General features: G+C 40.6%; 1 protein-coding gene across 5 annotated transcripts in view; it reads right to left on the bottom strand.

Moving 5' to 3' along the window:
• The window catches only part of CEP162 (centrosomal protein 162), a 179,909-nt gene that overhangs the window by 74,371 nt on the left and 86,909 nt on the right, over nucleotides 1-18,629 (bottom strand). For 4 of the 5 annotated variants that reach the window (XM_073589643.1, XM_073589645.1, XM_073589644.1 and 1 more), the window contains 2 exons: nucleotides 13,853-14,110; nucleotides 5,224-5,361 (listed from right to left, as the gene is read on the bottom strand). In XM_073589643.1, the coding sequence (XP_073445744.1) occupies nucleotides 5,224-5,361; nucleotides 13,853-14,110 (396 nt within the window). The remainder of the gene's footprint in view (nucleotides 1-5,223; nucleotides 5,362-13,852; nucleotides 14,111-18,629) is intronic. The other variant, XM_073589647.1, reaches the window with a different exon arrangement.

Genomic DNA, 18,629 nt, shown 5'->3' with positions numbered 1-18,629 from the left:
GTACTGTACGTCGAAGTGTTAGTGACGTGTGTTTTTATTTTGCTGAAAAAATAAGTGTCAAGCAGTTTTACAGTTAGCACATTAGTGTAATGAACATCACTGTCATTTTTTATACAAAATTTTTTTTCCTTCTAATGATTTTTCTCAATTTTTGCCTTTGCCTTTTTTTCAGTACTGTCTATAATAAATTTAATAATACCCTTTACACATACCACAATACACGTCTAAGAGCACCACTTACACACACATCCCCACTGATTAGAAGAATAAAATAAAAATGGCTCATTCGTCAAGATGATGCTATTCAGCAGAGGAAGCATACACTTTCCTTGCCTCCGACATGGATTCAGGCAGAGAAGATCCAACATTCTTCTTTTTTTCCTTCTTCCTCCTCATGTAGTGAGGAGGGACCCCCAGCAAAGCGCCCTAAGACCGAGGCAAACCCTTCAGCAACTGATCCCATATGAACTCCACTCACTGAAAATTATTCCATAATTCATGGTCAACTCACTGAAACTGACTTTTTCATAGTCTTCCTTCGTGAGAATATATATAATAAATGTTATGATGGCTTAGACAAATTTATATGCTCATCAATTTTTCATCCAAAATCCCACATCTTCATAATTCGGATGGGCATAGTCAGAAAACCAGAGTTTTGGCAATACTGGAGTACTGATATACTCTACAACACATCAGTATTCTGTATGGCCATGAAATGGACACGTGTAATGTTAAGTGAGAGTTGTCTTGTGGAACAGTCTAGAATCTTCCCTTCCTCTACACACAGATGAAAATCTGCCTGTCATAGCTGAAACCCCCCCCCTTCCTCAGTCACAGCTCTGTGAAATCTGAGAATCTAGTGAGGATTCTTCTCCCTTCCCCCTAGCTAGGGAAGGATTTCTTTTGTTTGAAGCCATGAGGCTGGACAAATTATGGGAAATATTAAAAGAAGCTCTACCGTGCACCTCGCTCTTGGCAGAGTAATAAAAACCACATATCTGCGTAAGGCTCACGACACCAGCTTTCTGGCCCATAATTTTCACGGTCCTAGCACCCCCAGAAACTGAGAAATTGATTACTCCCAAATGGTGTAACGAAACTACTGCATGTTTGGCTTTTAATTATTGTATTCGATAAACGGGAAAAAATGATACCATGTACTTGTTTATGCAAGTTACACTCGGCGAGATATAATCATTAGAAGTTTTTAGTTAGATTGCAACTTAGAGAAAGGGGGCAGACCCTCTCCAGACTGCCCCTTTCGTGAGGTCACACAGCAGAGGCCATAAGGCATTCCCTTGAACACACCAGTCAGTTCTGCCTGAGACTTCATGCCTAGAGGATCGCAGATGAATGGGGATATATGGCTGGCTGCCCTTCCCCCGGCCACATGGCTTGCCTAAAGACCATTAAGCAACTGTAAGTGTTGATCTATGTTAATCCCCTTTTATTTTATATTTGCAATGTACATATCTAGTGTCTCAACTTTGTAAAATCGTTTTATCTTTGTAATCACTGCCCCACTTTGGGGAATAAATCGTAAACTTATTAGTCTGTTTTCATGCGCTAAGAAACGAACTTTAGCGCCTTTAAGATAATTACGCTACTGATTGGGTTGGCTTCGAACCCCTCTATTAAGTCTATAACTTAAGCAGAGAAACCTGGAGCTGGTGGCATTGTGGTGTGTTTTGGTTGGTTGGGCTAGTTGGCAGTGACGGAGGGGTTTTATATGCTGATTGGGTGGCCAGAGGGGAGCGCCGGAGAGCTGTGAGTTCCAAAGTGGAACTGAGAAAGTGGGATATACATAAATCCCCGCAGTTCGTGGAAGGTTGTTAGCAGTGATGGGGCATCCAAAAAAAACCCCTGCGATAAATTGTTCGGGCAAGACTAGCTTGCAGTATTTTTGTCACATGGTGCCAGCGGTGGGATAACTAAGATAAGCCCCCACTGTGCCTGTGAAAGCCGTGTGTCGGTAGTGCGTCGCGTCCCTCCGTCAGTGACATATTGGTGTCGGCGGGTGGGATCGTGACAACACGATTTGAAGAGATCCGAAAAAAATGTTTCCATTATAGTGATAATGCGCAGTGTCCTCCCTGTGACAAATCTAACTTTGATCGTCTATATAAAATTTGGCCAGTAGTTGAACACTTCAATACAGATGCTGATGAATCTTTGGTTCATTTCATAGGGAGGCTAAAATTTTGACAATGCCTGCCCAGTAAGTGGGCCAGGTACGGAATTTAACTGTACAAGCTGTGCAAAAGTACCTCAGGGTATACCCACAGATTTAGATTCTACGAAGGAAAGGACATCCAGATTAACCACCCGGTCATGATGGGCGAGTGGGAACATTGTGTGGGAATTGCAGCACTCACTGGTGGATAAGGGTTATCACCTCTACATAGATAACTTTTACACCAGCATCCCACTCTTCGAGACCCTCTCTGCCAGAGGTACAGTTGCATGCGGCACATGGCGAAAAAAATCAGAGAGACCTCCCTAAACCGCTAAATGAGCAACTGCTAAGAAAGGGCGAAAACAGAACCCAAAGCAGCGACAACATGCTGGTGCTCAATTATAGGGACAAGAAGGAAGTCCTTATCTTGACCACTGTACACTATTACAACAGCTCCCTTTTCACTGTCCGAGGAAACACCACAGAAGACCCAAAGCCAGATTGCATCTTGAATTATAAGTTCATGGGGGGGGTGTAGATCTCTCAGATCAGTTCCTCAAACCATACAGTGCCATGTGAAAAGCAAAAGTATAGTATAAAAAAATTGGCTGTGCACATTGTACAGATGGCACTGTACAATGCTTTTGGGCTGTTTTGATGTTCAGGCAACAGGGCTGTGGAGTCGGAGTCGGAGAGTCGGAGTCGGTGCTCATTTTGGTGGAGTCGGAGTCGGAGTCGGTATAAAATGGACCGACTCCGACTCCTAAAATATATAATAAATTGGGTACAGTAATTCAATGCAGGATGTGCTGAATATTTTTTCATAGGAGTTTGGGAAAGTTATGAAATGTCCTATAAATGGCTGTTCTATTCCTGATCTAAGGCTACATTCACACACAGCGTTTTTCCTGTGTTTTTTGAGGATACGTTTTTCAGCTGCAAAAGTTGATCATCTTTTTAAAAAACTGCATCACCTGAAAGGTTTTTGAGCTCATAGATAATGTTACTCAATAGCAAAAGCAGATTAGAAATCTGCTCTATCTATCCATATCTGTCTATCCATATCGTATCTGTACCAAAAAGAATGAAAACCGGGTAGTACACCAATATATATTCTGTTCTATCTAAATATCTTGATTATTGGATCATAAAAATGATTAAATGTCTGAGGTTCACATTGTACTACAATAAATTTTTCACTTAAATATAAGCAATATGTGTGGGAGTCGGAGTCGGAGTCGTGGAGTCGGAGTTGGAGTCGGTGTAAGGGAAATTGAGGAGTCGGAGTCGGAGGTTTGGTTTACCGACTCCACAGCCCTGTCAGGCAATATGGGGACCTTCCATCAGTTTTAGGAGGAAGTCATTAAGGCAGCAAATTTGGCAGTCAGGGAGGTGAAAGTGTAAGTAATTCTGAAACTGATTGTGCTTGCATTGTACCAGGTTAACATTTTAACATTTTCCAGGTGAGGTTTCCCAAACTATGAGGAAGGGAAGAACACAAAAAAAGTGCAGAATATGCTCCAAAAGAGGAATATGGACACAATTTACCATTGTGAAACCTGCTGAGAAACCTGGCCTTTGCATTAAGGAATGCTTCATATTGTACCACATGTCCATGGATTGCTAAAATTTGTTTTTATCCTGTTAAGACAACACACTTTTATATTCTGATGTGCTCCGCACAAGTTCCCACTACTTAGGCACATCAGGGGCTCTGCAAACACGACATGGCATCCGCTATCGATTCCAGACAGTTTTGCGATCAAAAAGTTAAATGGCGCTCCGTCCCTTCCGTGCACCCAAATAGTAATTTTCCACCACATATTTGGTATCAGCGTACTCCCCATACAACAAGTTTTGGGTTTCATTTTCTCCTATGACCTTTGTGAAAATAAAACATTTGGGGCTAAGGCAACATTTTTATGGTAAAAATGTGATTGTTTATTTTCACGTGTCAACGTTAAAAAAAATTCTGTGAAGCGCTTGGGGATTCAAGATGCTCACCAGATGTCTAGATAAGTTTCCTGAGGGGTGTAGTTTCCAAAATGGGGCACTTATGGTGGGGTTTCCACTATTTAGGCACATCAGGGGCTCTGCAAGCACAACATGGCATCCGCTATTGATTCCAGCCAATATTGCAGTCCAAAAGTCAAATGATTTTCCTTCCCTTCCGAGACCTGCGCCAACAGAAGTATTCCACCACATATCCGGTGTACTCAGGAGAAATTACACAACAAATTAAGGTGCACATTCTCCTGTTACCCTTGTGAAAATGCAAAATTAGGGCTAAAGTAATATGCTTGTGGGAAAAAGTAAAATTGTCATTTTTTCCTTTCACATTGCTTGAATTCCTGTGAAGCACCTGAAGGGTTAATAAACTTCTTGAATCTGTTTTGAGCAGTTTGATGGGTGCATTGTTTAGAATGGTGTCACTTTTGGGTATTTTCTGTCACAATGGACCATCAAAGCAACTTCAAATGTGATGTAGTTGCTAAAAAATAGTTTTGTAAATGTACAAATCAACAAAAACAATTGCTACATAATCTCTGTACACTGTGAAGCAAAGAGCAAGAGTGAAACCCACCAACGTTCCCACTGCAAAATAGAGCATGCTGGAATATGAAAATCTGCAGCAACCTCTAATATCCCCACCACGTTTTATGCATCAAGTGAATAATATTTGAAAACCCTATTTTGTTTCAGTTAAAAATAGTTTGCTACATTTTTTGGTACGGATCTAAATGACAAAGATTCTCCTATCTATTGCAATGTTAACCACGGACTGCACATTGATCCCACTCGTACGCTGTGCGCGACTTTCACAGCACCATAGGCTAGTAAATTTGAATTTAGATATATGACTGCAATAAAAAAACGGACAGGTCTCCCGGGTTGTTTTGGGGACACAGTTCACAAAAAAACACAGTTATGTGAACAGCCCCATAGACTATAATGGGTATGCGTTCTGTCTGTGAAAATCATGGACAGAACATGTGACTCACAGATGTCTGAATGAGGACTTACAGAGAAGCTAAAGACAGTACCTGCTGGTAGCCATGAAGAAGAGTCTCTTGTTCCACTATTTCCTGTCTTATTTGCTGCATTTTCTCTTCTGATACAGGGGTATTTTGATCTCCGAACAGATGGCTCCTTTTCTTGATTTTTTCTTCCCCTGCATGTAACTGAACAAAAATGAAGACTGAGGCTATGTACCCATGTAGGCAGAAAATTCCTGACTGAAAACCGGACTCCTTCCCAGAAAACGCGAGTTTTTTATGCGTTTTTTTCCGGAGCGTCCCCAGTCTCAAAGAAAATAGTTAGAAATGCGGATTTTTCCGCAAAATTAATAAGCATGCTGCATTTTTTACCGCGATGAATTTTTTTTGTGGAAAAAAAACGCATCAATATGCACAAAAAGTGCGGAATTCATTCAAATGAATGGGATGCTTCTTGTAAGCGTTTTTTGCCAGTAAAAAGGCTTAAAAAACGCGAAAAAAATGCTTACGTGTGCACACACCCTTAAAGGTCATGGCGAAAAACAAACTACACTTTTAGATGGTTGATCAATTGATCACAGAAAAGCACATGGAAAATTGCATTTTTGCTACTAACTGCTAAAAGCTTTTTATCATTATGAGGGGCACAGACACTTGGATTGTAGCTGATGCTAGTGTAAGAGGACACTAATTATTAGGGAGTGTGCACACGGTGCGGATTGCCTCTACGGATCCGCTGCAGATCCGCAAGCAAGGTACAGTACAATGTTAACCAATGGATCTTAAAAACCACAGTGCACATGCTGCGGATTTGCCTGCGGTTTTTTTAATCCGCAGTATGTCAATTTTTTCTGCGGATTCCGCAGCGGTTTGACACCTGTTCCATTGTACTGGTGTCAAAATGCAGGGGCAAACCGCAGGCAAATCCGCAGGTCATTTTACTTGCGGCTTTACAGGGAAAATCAGCACTCACCCTTATGGTGTTAACCCCTTAATGACACTGCCAGTTTTCATAATTCTGTTGTGTGTGAAAATTTCAGAGAATAACTCCAGAGATCTTTTGCACATTCAAGCAATTTTGGGATCATGGTTTGTTTGTTTTTGGTCACAAGTTTCCTTTGGTAACAAAATAGGATTACAACATGAGGTCAGCAAGGTCAACGCAGCCCTTATTTTTATTGCACTGCTGTATGGCTTTCATTTGATGGCATTTGTCCCACCTATGGGTGCAGGGTTCCTCTCATCTGGAAGGGTGGAGGTTAAAGGGGCTGTCCAGACTTGGGACAAAAGTCTGCCCTCAATTTATGTTACTGTAGACTTCCAAACTGTGACAGCGTGCAACGCGCATGTGATCATGATTTCTCGGTATTCCAAATGCGAACGAGCGGTAACATTACCACATGTACGTGATATGCATAAGTGCAGTCATGCACCGACTGGACACCTTCAGCTTCTTTGTGAAGTGAATTGAGAGAACCTGGATTAGACTAAAAAGGAACATGACTGTATATATACAGATTGCACGCTGTCACGATTCGGCATTCTGTAGTCTCCAAGTGACAGCACGTTTCTGACCTGAGCCTGAACAACCCCTTTAAAACAAGTGAATTCTAAAGGAGCTTTGCGAGGGCTCGTTAGCTTTGAATTATATTGAAAAAGATCAGTTTGTTTTTTTGCAAGGCACTTGGAAAGGGGTATACTGACAACTTTTATACAAGCCATACCCATTATCTAGTAATGGGTACATCAAGTTCCATACTATACAGTCACTAGTTTTAGGAATGGGGGTAGGGTGATACGCAAGGTTTTTCTACCCTAAATTGATAGTTATGCCGATACCACTTTCACTTATTTTAGAAACCTACATGCCCCAATTGCTAGGAAGGTATTGATGAAATGAAAACGACTAGAGATTGGAACTGAGAAAATTTTCATTAAAAGTGGGTAATTAGAGGTTTCTAGTGCAAATCATGGCTGGGGTCACTAATGAAACAACGAATTATCGCTATAAATGTATGAAGCGCATTATGCCATCTAACCTCTGGAGCTTCATTACATCTCTATAAATTGAGGTATCATACGGGACATCTGTTGGCCAGTAAAACCTTACTGTGGGCTTTTTATCAAGTCTTATGTTCAAAAGAAGCCTCTAAAATTTTAAGATCTCCGACTGGTTAATAAGATATAATTTATTTTCTACAGCAAAACTTATTCAGGGTAGCTAGAGAGAAATTAATGGGTAATCACTGACTTGTACAACCATTAAATTCTTAAAGCTTTCTTAAAAAAAAAAAAAAAAAAAGTACGGTACTAAAAAACATTTACATATTTGCTTGCTTGTTCCTTCCCTGTATTTGAACCTTGTCTTTGGTCTATGTGTATTTTTATGGATTTTGTGTAATATATTGTTTATTTGAATAAAATTTGGATTTTTTATTACTATTGGATTTACACTCAGTTTTTTTGTATATCATAGGATACTAAACATCTGATTATGCTGCAGCGCAGGTGCCACTGCTGGCACCTGCCTGTAGAAGGGTTTTTTTTGTTTTATCTTCAGTATGTACAGGTATTCATTATGTAAACTAGGGGGCAGGTCAGTGAGGGATCAGTGACCTGTCAGCAGTCTGCATTATGAATACCTAGTCAGAGCACCACATGAAGACCCCCCCCCTCCAGGCCTACCTCGGGGCATGGGCATATCATTAACTAAAAATGAAAAGATTAAACAACCACAAGATAGATTTCATCAACCAACGTATCATTATAATCAGTATAACGGCGACAATCTGGCATCGTGTGTAGGTTACTGTGTACAATCCTGCTGACAGGTTCCTATTAAAAATAGGCCAGATTAGACTTTGCCAAAAAAAAAATCTGGAAAAGAAGCCAGCCCAGTTCTGTAAAAGAATTCTTTGGACAGATGAAACTAAGATCAACCTGTACCAGAATGAGATAAAGAAAGTATAGAGGAGCCTGGGAATGGCTCATGATCCAAAGCAGTCACCAGGTCTCACCTGATTTCAAGCCCATTGAGCATACATTACACATGTTTAAGACAGAAAGAACCACAAACAAGCAACAAGTGAAGTCAAGTGTAGTAAAGGCATAAAGGACTGGAAAAGCATCACAAAGGTGGAAACCCAGCATTTGTTCACGTCCATGGCTTCCAGACATCAGTCAGTCATAGTCTGCAAATAATCCTCCAAAAAGTATCAAAAATGAACATTTTATTTATGGTAAAGTTAATTTGTCTAATTACTTTAAAGTCCCTGAAATAAAGAGGCTTTGTAGAAAAATGGTTATCCAAGAAGTATCATTTCTCCTTGTGGAGAATGACATGCTAAGCATGTCGAGATGAGGAGACTTAAAGCCGCAATGCTCCTCTGGGAAATATGCTAATTATGCAAATTGTCTCTTCAGAGAGGAAGAGAACTAGAACTCTAGTGCCACCTATTGGAAGTAACAATCCTAAAAGTCAATGTCGACCCTTTAACGAGCCTTGTCACATGACTTAGGATAAAAGCCAAGCCAGAATCTCAATTTGCAGACACTGTGTTTCGGGGTACTGCCCCTCGTCAGTGCAAAGTGTGACCCCGAAACAGTGTCTGCAAATTGAGATTCTGGCTTGGCTTTTATCCTATGTCATGTAACAAGGCTCATTAAAGGTTGACTTTTAGGATTGCTACCTCCAATAGGTGGCACTAGAGTTCTAGTCCTCTTCTTCTCTGAAGAGACAATTTGCAAAATTAGCATATTTCCCAGAGGAGCTTTGCAGCTATAAATCTCCTCATCTCAACATGCTTACCATGTCATTCTCCGCAAGGAGAAATGATACTTCTTGGATATCGGTCAGACGCCTCTCTCACAGCCAAACCAGATCTCACACTTTGCAGGGACGAGGGGCAGTACCCCGAAACAGTGTCTGCAAATTGAGATTCCGGTTTGGTTTTTGTCCTAAGACATGTGACATGGCTCGTTAAAGGGTCGACATTGACTTTTAGGATTGCTACTTCCAATAGGTGGCACTAGAGTTCTAGTCCTCTTCCTCTCTGAAGAGACAATTTGCATAAATAGAAAAATAGTTGAAATTCTTAAATGTTTCACAGGATATTTTGGTTCAACCCTTTTAATTAAACCTGAAAGTCTACACTTCAATTGCACCTCAGTTGTTTAATTTTTTAAGATAAAATAGTGGCACGCAGAGCTGAAATCATGAAAATTCTGTCATTGTCCAAATACATAATTTGTGTTCGGAAGAACTTCCTGCAATGATTTGTTTTTACAAAACTTATAGAGAGTCGACTACGCTCCACACAGATGTAAACCTGGAAAAGCAGTTGCTAGTAGGATCATCAACACCATCTAACAACACACGCCTCACAGCAAAGAAGACCATTTACAGCCATCCCATTTTTGTGAATTGATTATTTGATCAAATATAGCCAGATAATTTTCAAAATTGATAATTTGGTACGGCCCGAGAATGAGGTTTTGCTCATACAAATGACTCGTCAAAGAAAAGGCTCCCCCACCCCTAGTCTACATGGAATTTTTTTCATAAGCAGCGCAGTGTAATAAGTAAGTGATCAAAGGGTGATATTGTCACGGGTGTGTCAGATGGACCTGGGAGTTTATAAATCCCCAGTCTGCTGCAAAGAGTCGCCGGTGATATCTATATTTTCCCTTGTGAAGGCTTGGAGCTATAGCAGTTGGCTAACTGCCTCTTTGGAACTGTTTGAGGACAATTGGTGTTACCTCTCTGAGTCTGCTCAAGCTGAGTTCATTCCCCCTTGTCTGTCTACCTTTTTGTCTTTAGTGTGCAGTGGGAACTGACCAGTGCCCATCCCACCCCCTACCTATCCAGGGCTTAACTCTAGGGTGATACACGGCTTAGGTTTCCTGCTCAGTGATTGGTAAGGAATCAATTTAAGGACGGTAGGGCAGGTAGGGTGTTATCAGATTTGCCTAGGGGTCTCCACTCATCCTTTCCCATGTGTCTGGGCTTCCTTCCCCTCATCCCCTCATGTTGCACTTAGTCTTTCCTACACTGTGCGTGACAGCTATTTACGTGTCCTTGTAGGACAAATTAATATTCTAGAAAACAAAGTGTCTAGAATGGGGGGGCGGAACTATTTTCTGCCAACGGCAATTTGAATATTTATAAAATCATTCAGGGGTTGTTCAAAATTATCAACTTAAACATTAGCCAATTATAGATTTTTTTTAATTTGTGTTTTTATTGAATTATAAAAGCCATTTCAAACAAACACCCCAATCCCCAAATCCATCCAACAACTCAAACACACTAGCCCACTATATTTAGTCAAACTTTTAAATAATCCCCCCCTATTGTGATGGCTAGAACAGCTTGTCTTTGGCGAGTCCGTTTGATGCTTGGGGGTATTGATGATGTTGCTACTTGTAACCGGTTTTCCAAGTTCGCATTAGTCGATCTGGAGCGAAGTTAAGATTTCATGATGGAAAGTTTTGAAAAGAACTGCTCGCAACAATACATTGTTCTGACACAGTTGCATATTTCAATGCATGTCTTGTCACAGCAGTAAAATTATCACTGCTCACATAACATTCATAGAACTCAAGCAGTGGTAGGTTGTTGAACCTAGCTTTCAGCTCATCATCGTTTTGCAGCTAAACGATTTTGTGCTGTAGGTTATGCAGCACATCAGCTGGTTCCACATTAAATGGTGTAGCAAAGATTTTCAATGCCATATGTTTACTTTTGACATCTTTGAATCTTTCCCTAAATAGTGCATTTTCAATGTCTTGGGCGAAACCAGTAATGCGATCTGAGACGGTTCTCCGAGACACACTAACAGACTGAAACAATTTTACTTTGTCTGGCTCCAACAACTCCACAACAGCCACCATGCCCTCTTTCACAAACTCTCCCTCTACATAAGGTGTCAGCTTCTTTGCAATTAGCTCGCTCACTACATAGCTTGTCTGAATAACGGTGTCTCTGTCATAATGAGGCCTAGTAAACAGGCTTGTTGTGATTCCAAACTCCGCTTCAGAGCATTGATTTTATCAGACACATTTGACCTTGCAGTGCATTGAGCTTTGCATGTTTAGTGCTGTAATGACGCCAAAGATTGGCTTTTTTCATTACTGCTAATGCATCACCACAAACCAGGCACACAGGCTTGCTTTTGACTTCAACACAAAAATATTTTCACCCTTTATCTTGAAAAGATTGACACTCTGCCTTCACTTTTCTTTTTAGTGGCCATTTGTAGTGTGTATCACCACTTCCTTAAGAAAAGTAACTAAAAAATCAAAAGCATGTCTGAGCAAAATAATTTCAGCATCAAGTCAGTGAAATTATTATGCAAAACATAGCAACTATAAATGTCAAGAGAAAATAATAGTACCTAAAAGTCACATAGGAGATCCGAAAGATCCAGTTCAGTAATTAGAAATAGCATCCTCCCCTAAATAAAACATGCAGCAGGAAAAGGTAATTGTGTAAATCACATGATACACCTTGTGTCACAGGTTTACTGCGACAGAAAAGAGCCAGAAGACCGCAGTGTCTAATTTCTCCTACTCTTGCACTGATTAGAAGCACTTCACCTTCATAGTAAATGGTGCAAGTTTCTTTTAGCACAGAAAGGGTTAATCTGCTCAGCTCAGCAGCGCATTGTTAGCCTCTCCCATCTCCTACATAACCTGAGTCCTGGCAAGCACTCATTGTCAGAGCGAGCTTTTGCTGACTGGCTGGAGGTTGTTGGTGGTTGTTATTGGAGAAGGCGTTTGGTGGCTTTATCTTTGACTGTTGCTAGGTTAAGAGTGTTTGATAATTACTTTTCTTCTCCTACTTTGGTTTAACCACATCCTGCACTCCCCAGTTCCTATGTTGCATGTGTGACTATATATGTATGTTTGGTACTTTTCGTTATCCTTATTTGTATTACCTTGTTAGTCTTTTGGTGCATTACGATACACTACTACTCTCCTCTTTCCTGGGTGGGGGAAGAGTACAGACTGAGGGCGGATCCAGGAGTTCCAAAGGTAAGGCAAGGTACGTGGCCCCGGCGTATTCACCATCAGAAGTAATCTGAGAAACAGGGAGAGGCGAGATAGAACGCTCTTAATGTTAGAGACCGGGAAGAAGCCGCTGGTCCCGGGACACCTGACAACAGAATCGTGACACCTTGACTGCTGGAGACACTGAGCCTGGGCTATACATCACATAGGAGACACTGAGCCTGAGTTATACATGACATAGGGTACACCAAGCCTGAAGGAAACAGCACATAGTGTACACCGAGCCTAAAGTATAAAGCACATACACCTAATATTACCTACATATTTGGCTGGCCGTGAGCAAGGTCTGAGGGCCGAAAGTTGCCTGAATTCTGTACAGACACTTTTGCTGCATTGAAAATACGCTTTCACTTGCAACACATTTGCCGTGGTACACCAGATCATACAAAGAATTGAAATCACAGGAAGAGGTGCGCAGAAGTAAACCTCTGTACAGACAGATTAGAAGAATGGCCAAAACTAAGGCGTCAAATTGTCCATCCAAACTATCAGAAGATGTCTGCACCCACTTTATAGTAAGGGTAGGTATGATTATAGTGATACTCAATTTATAATGTTTCTGTTTTATGACTTTTGTACAATATCACTATTTGAGAGAAAGAAAAAAAACAACTTTTTTTTGCATCATATTCTGAGAGCAATAACTTTATTTTTCTGCCTAAGGAGCTCTATGAGGGTTGTTTTTTGTTGTGTAACAAGCTGTAGTGTTTAATGCCACTACTTTATGATACATCCACATTTTTTAGACTGTTTGTTTCATTTTATAGGAGGCAAGATGAATAAAAAATGGTAATTCTGTTGTAGCTGATTTTTTTTATGCGGTATTCACCTGGCAGTACAAATTATAGATTTTTATTTTATTTACTGGTTATTACTGAGACTCTGATATGATGTGTCTCTCTTTTGGAGGTTTTTTTTTTTTATATTAGACTATATTGTATTTAACAATTGTATTTTTCTTCTTTTTTTTGCATTTTCTTTTTGAAGGGAACCTGTCAAATGCACACATGTGCAGCGCAAGCTGTCAATTAAAGCGCCATAACAGATACATGCACATCGCCATGACTGAAAGCAAGGGGCTCCAAGAAGGATAGTTCATTTTCTACCGATAGCTGTGCTTTCAGTAGCAAGCAGCACTTTAATGCTGATTATCCCTATTTCTAAAGGTAAACAACATTTTTTTAAATGACAAGTTAACTTTAAACACCTAAAAACAAATCAGCAAACAGCACCCCGTGATCGCACTGGAAGTCCATGGAGTGACAAAGTGAGCCATCTCCCTCTGTTAATCTCCCGTAATACAGTGGTTGCTTTTGACTATGGCATGTAAGAAGGTAACTGCGCCACCTTAAACACTGACTGCGCTCAATTCCCTATGCTATAGCTCTGCTAGCAGGTAGAATTGAGCATGGTTATGCAGTGGTTGAGCCTTTGATGAAAATACACTTGCTTTTCACAACATAATGTAACGTGGCATATTCGATATGATGTGTAAAGCCAGTGAGGTGCTGAAATGTGGTTATGTGGGGTCCATAGCTCAAATATAACCCCTGATCAAGATGTGAACAAAGCTGACCAGCTACTTTTCCAATACTCTACAACCAACCTTTGTTTGAAGAATGAAGTTTTCTCGTTTTAGCTCTTCGATTTCCTTTTCATAATTTATTTTCATCTCTTCTATTTCATGTGAATATTTATGATCCTTTCTTAAAGAGCCTTCTAGGAAAGTCACTTCCTGCCTATGTCCTGCATTTAACTTGTCTTCAACATTCTGGAGTCTCTGAAGGATGGTCAGATCATTGACTCCGACTTCCGCATAATGGATTTCTGAAGTTATCTTCTTAGGACCACCAGGAACATTCAACTGCATAATGAGAAATGTTAATCCTTTTAGTTCAAAAGAGTTTTCCACTACTATTTGACCCCCTTTCATATGTCCTAACTGTTCATAAAAATCGCTTGTCTAATCTAGCTATTGAAATCATTCTACGCGGTATGCACATGCACTGATTCCGGCAACATTTCATTGAAGCAATGTACTAACACATTAAGGGTACCGTTACACTTAGCGATGCACCAGCGATCCCGACAACGATATGGATCGCTGGTGCATCGTTAAGTGGTCGCTAGTGAGCTGCCACACAGGCAGATCTCACCAGCGACATAGCAGGGGTCGGGGGTCGCTACTTACCTGTCAGACGAAGCGATCCTGACGTCCTCCCGCCCACGTCCACACGTCGCTCGTCTCCACAGCAGGAAGCGGACTACGAGAAATGGTCCAGGACCTTCTCGCGCGAACAGCGATGAGCAGCGGGGGAGCGGTCGGAGGTAAGTATCAGATATAGCGATATCGCTAGCAATATCGCTATAACGTCACAAAATCGGTGATGTTACAGCGATATTGCTAGCGATATCGCTATGTGTAACGAGGGCTTAACATAGCAGTGTGCACGCTCCAGACACATCCACAGTTATATAATCTGTGCTGCACTTTATGTATATGCTCAGTAATGAGGAAGGGCTGTGGGATTGGAGTCAGTGAAATTGAGGAGTCGGAGGTTTGGCTTACTGACTCCACAGCCCTGATGAGCACCTCACTATCTATAGACATTGTATACAACAATAAGCAAAATTTTATTTATACATTTACATTAAATAGATAAAAAATGGATGCCTTATGTCAGACTATAAAAACACGGCAAAAAGAGACTGACAACCTTTTGTAGGTAACATATAAGGTTGCATTAAGCTACGTGGTTACATTAGTCACTTGCACATATAGCGGAATGTATAGATGTATTTCATTGTACTAACACCACCAAAATTATCAATCAGAGGGCGCATGTGATAACAAGATAATTTATAGCCTGTTTTTTAATTATGTTTGGGTAGAGGTATAGTTATACCCATATTCGTGTAAACAAATAAGACTGACTGAATAGTCCTAGAGTGCCTCGGTGCATAGAGAATGAGATGCTACTACTATATAAAGTGCAAAGAATACAGCAATAAAACAAATATATACATTAGCATAGTAACAATATTGTAGTACAGGTTGAAACCACATTGAATAAAGTGCATGCTACATTAATTATACCTGGATTGTAAGCCAAGGATGGTGGAACCTTCACCACAATGTGCGTTTTGCTGATTCTTCTTCCAGGGCCATGCTCAAATGGAGAGGCTCATGATTATTTAAAATGTCCATGGACGAATACCAATTGCCAAAATACGAGGTGTAAATAAAAGTGCATCATGTGTAGTAAAGATATCTAAATGAGAAAATGTGACTGTACAAGTGAAATTTAAAAGTGGGTAGGCTAGAAGGTGAGTGGATCAAAATGAGTGGGTGTGTGGCAGGGGACGAGGAGGGGGGGGTTGAGAAGAAAAGAGTAAATTGTACTTATACGATGGGAATGCTGCAGAAACACAGAAACAAAGCTACATCGGGGATTGCCAATCCACTAATAATAGAGGGAACCTGTCAGCAGGATTGTGCACAGTAACCTACAGACAGTGTCAGCTCGGCGCCGTTATACTGATTAAAATGATACCTTGGTTGATGAAATCCATCTTGTGGTTGTTGTTTATTCTTTATTTTCAGTTTTGAGTTATTGAGATTTTTGTGCTCGGGGCGGGACTGTGGGGGAAGGGGGTGTTTTCATGTGGTGCTCTGCTTAGGTATTCATGTGTATGGCTTCTAAGACATCACTGATCCCTCAGTGACCTGCCCCGTAGTTTACATAATGAATATTATATACAGGTGCTTCTCACTAAATTAGAATATCATCAAAAAGTTAATTTATTTCAGTTCTTCAATACAAAAAGTGAAACTCATTATATAGAGTCATTACAAACAGAGTGTTTCAAGTGTTTATTTCTGTTAATGTTGTTGATTATGGCTTACAGCCAATGAAAACCCAAAAGTCATTATCTCAGTAAATTAGAATACTTTATAACACCAGCTTGAAAAAATGATTTTAAAATCCGAAATGTTGACCTACTGAAATGTATATTCAGTAAATGCACTCAATACTTGATTGGGGCTCCTTTTGCATCAATTACTGCATCAATGCGGTGTGGCATGGAGGCGATCAGCCTGTGGCACTGCTGAGGTGTTATGGAAGCCCAGGTTGCTTTGATAGCAGTCTTCAGCTTGTCTGCATTGTTGGGTTTGGTGTCACATCTTCTACTCTATGGGGTTAAGGTCAGGGGAATTTGCTGGCCAATCAAGCACAGTGACACTGTTGTTTTTAAACCAGGTATTGCTACTTTTGGCAGTATGGACAGGTGCCAAGTCCTGCTGGGGAATGAAGTTTCCATCTCCAAAAAGCTTGTAGGCAGAGGGAAGCATGAAGTGCTCTAAAATTTCCCGGTAGACGGCTTCGCTGACTTTGGTCTTGATAAAATACAGTGGACCTACATCAGCAGATGACATGGCTCCTCAAACCATCACTGATTGTGGAAACTTCAGGCTATGTGCACAGGTATGCAGAAAATTTCTGTATGAAAACCAGACTCCTTCCCAGAAACCGCGTGTTTTTGCCGCAATTTTTTCCGGAGCGTCCCCAGACACATAGAAAATAGCCATAAATGCGGAATTTAACGCAAAATTAATGAGCATGCTGCGTTTTTTACCGCAAAGCATTTTTTTCGCGGTAAAAAACGCATCAATGTGCACAAAAAGTGCAAAATGCATTAAAATGAATGGGGAGCTTTTAGGCATTTTTTGAGCGAATTCTTTGGTAAATCCGTGGGAAAACTGCTAAAAAAACGCAACGTGTGAACACAGCCTCACACTAGACCTCAAGCAGCTTGGATTGTGTGCCTCTCCACTCTTCCTCCAGACTCTGGGACCTCGATTTCCAAATGAAATGCAAAATTTACTTTCATCAGAAAGCAACACTTTGGACCACTGAGCAACAGTCCAGTTCTTTTTCTCCTTGGCCCAGGTAAGACGCTTCTTGCACTGTCTATTGGTCATGAGTGGCTTGACACAAGAAAAGCGACACTTGTAGCCCATGTCCTGGATACGTCTGTGTGTGGTGGCTCTTGAAGCAATGACTCCAGCAGCAGTCCACACCTTGTGAATCTCCCCCAAATTTTTGAATGGCCCTTTCTTAAAAATCCTTTCAAGGCTGCAGTTATCCCGGTTGCTTGTGCACCTTTTTCTACCACACTTTTTCCTTCCACTCAACTTTCCATTAATACAGTATGCTTGGATACAGCATTCTGTGATCAGCCAGTTTCTTTAGCAATGACCTTTTGAGGCTTACCCTCCTTGTGGAGTGTGTCAATGTCTGCTTTCTGGATATCAGTCAGGTCATCAGTCTTCCCCATGATTGTAGAGCTTACTGAAACAGACTAAGGGACCTTTTTAAACGCTTAGGAATAATTTGCAGGTGTATTTTGTTAATTATTCTAATTTACTGAGATAATGACTTTTAGGTTTTTATTGGCTGTAAGCCATAATCATCAACATTAACAGAAATAAACACTTGAAATAGATCACGACTATATAATATATGAGATTCACTTTTGTATTGATGAACGGAAATAAATTAAATTTTTGATTACATTCTAATTTAGTGAGAAGCACTTGTATATCTTGGAAAAAAAAAAACCACTTAGGCAGGCGCCAGTGGTGGCATCTGCGCTGCAGCATGATGGCATGTGTAATGAATTATATACACATTTGTTTGATGTATTCCTGAAGTTCCTAAAATAAAAAAACATTGTTTGAAAACGGTGATCCGATAGCTGCTACTGTGCAGGCGGCGCCATCTTGCTAGAGAAAAAAAAATCCTCCACCAAGATGGCAACGCTGGCGCCTGCACTGTAGCAGCTATCAGATCACTATTTTAAAATAATTTTTTTTTATTTTAGGAACGCCACTTTCAAATGGATTTTTTTTTTTAATATCAGGATGACCTGAAACACATTAATTATATACACAGTACATATGTGATTATGCTGGCTCCTGCCTGCAGAAGTGTTTTTTTTTTTTTTCCAAAAATGTATATATAATATTCATTATGTAAACTAAGGGGCAGCTCATTGAGGGATCAGTGACCTGTCAGAAGCCATAGAGATGAATACCAGCAGAGCACCACCACATGAAGACACCTCCACAGCCCCGCCCCGGAGCATGAGCATATCATTTACTCAAAACTGAAAATAAAGAATAAACAACAACCACAAGATGGATTTCATCAACCAAGGTATCATTTTAATTAGTATAACGGCTCTGACCTGACACTGTCTGTAGGTTACTCAGCACAATGTTGCTTACAGGTTCCCTTTAATTGTTTTAGACTGCAAAAAAGGGGGGGGACTATGAGCGGTATCACCTGACTGCTGAATACAGGAAGTGCTGCTGGAAG

This window comes from Dendrobates tinctorius, unplaced genomic scaffold, assembly GCF_039654945.1.
Source record: "Dendrobates tinctorius isolate UK_male_01 unplaced genomic scaffold, ASM3965494v1 ptg000111l, whole genome shotgun sequence".
Lineage (NCBI taxonomy): Eukaryota > Metazoa > Chordata > Amphibia > Anura > Dendrobatidae > Dendrobates > Dendrobates tinctorius.
The sequence above is the reverse complement of the archived record's forward strand: the minus strand, read 5'-3'. Positions and strand labels throughout refer to the sequence as shown.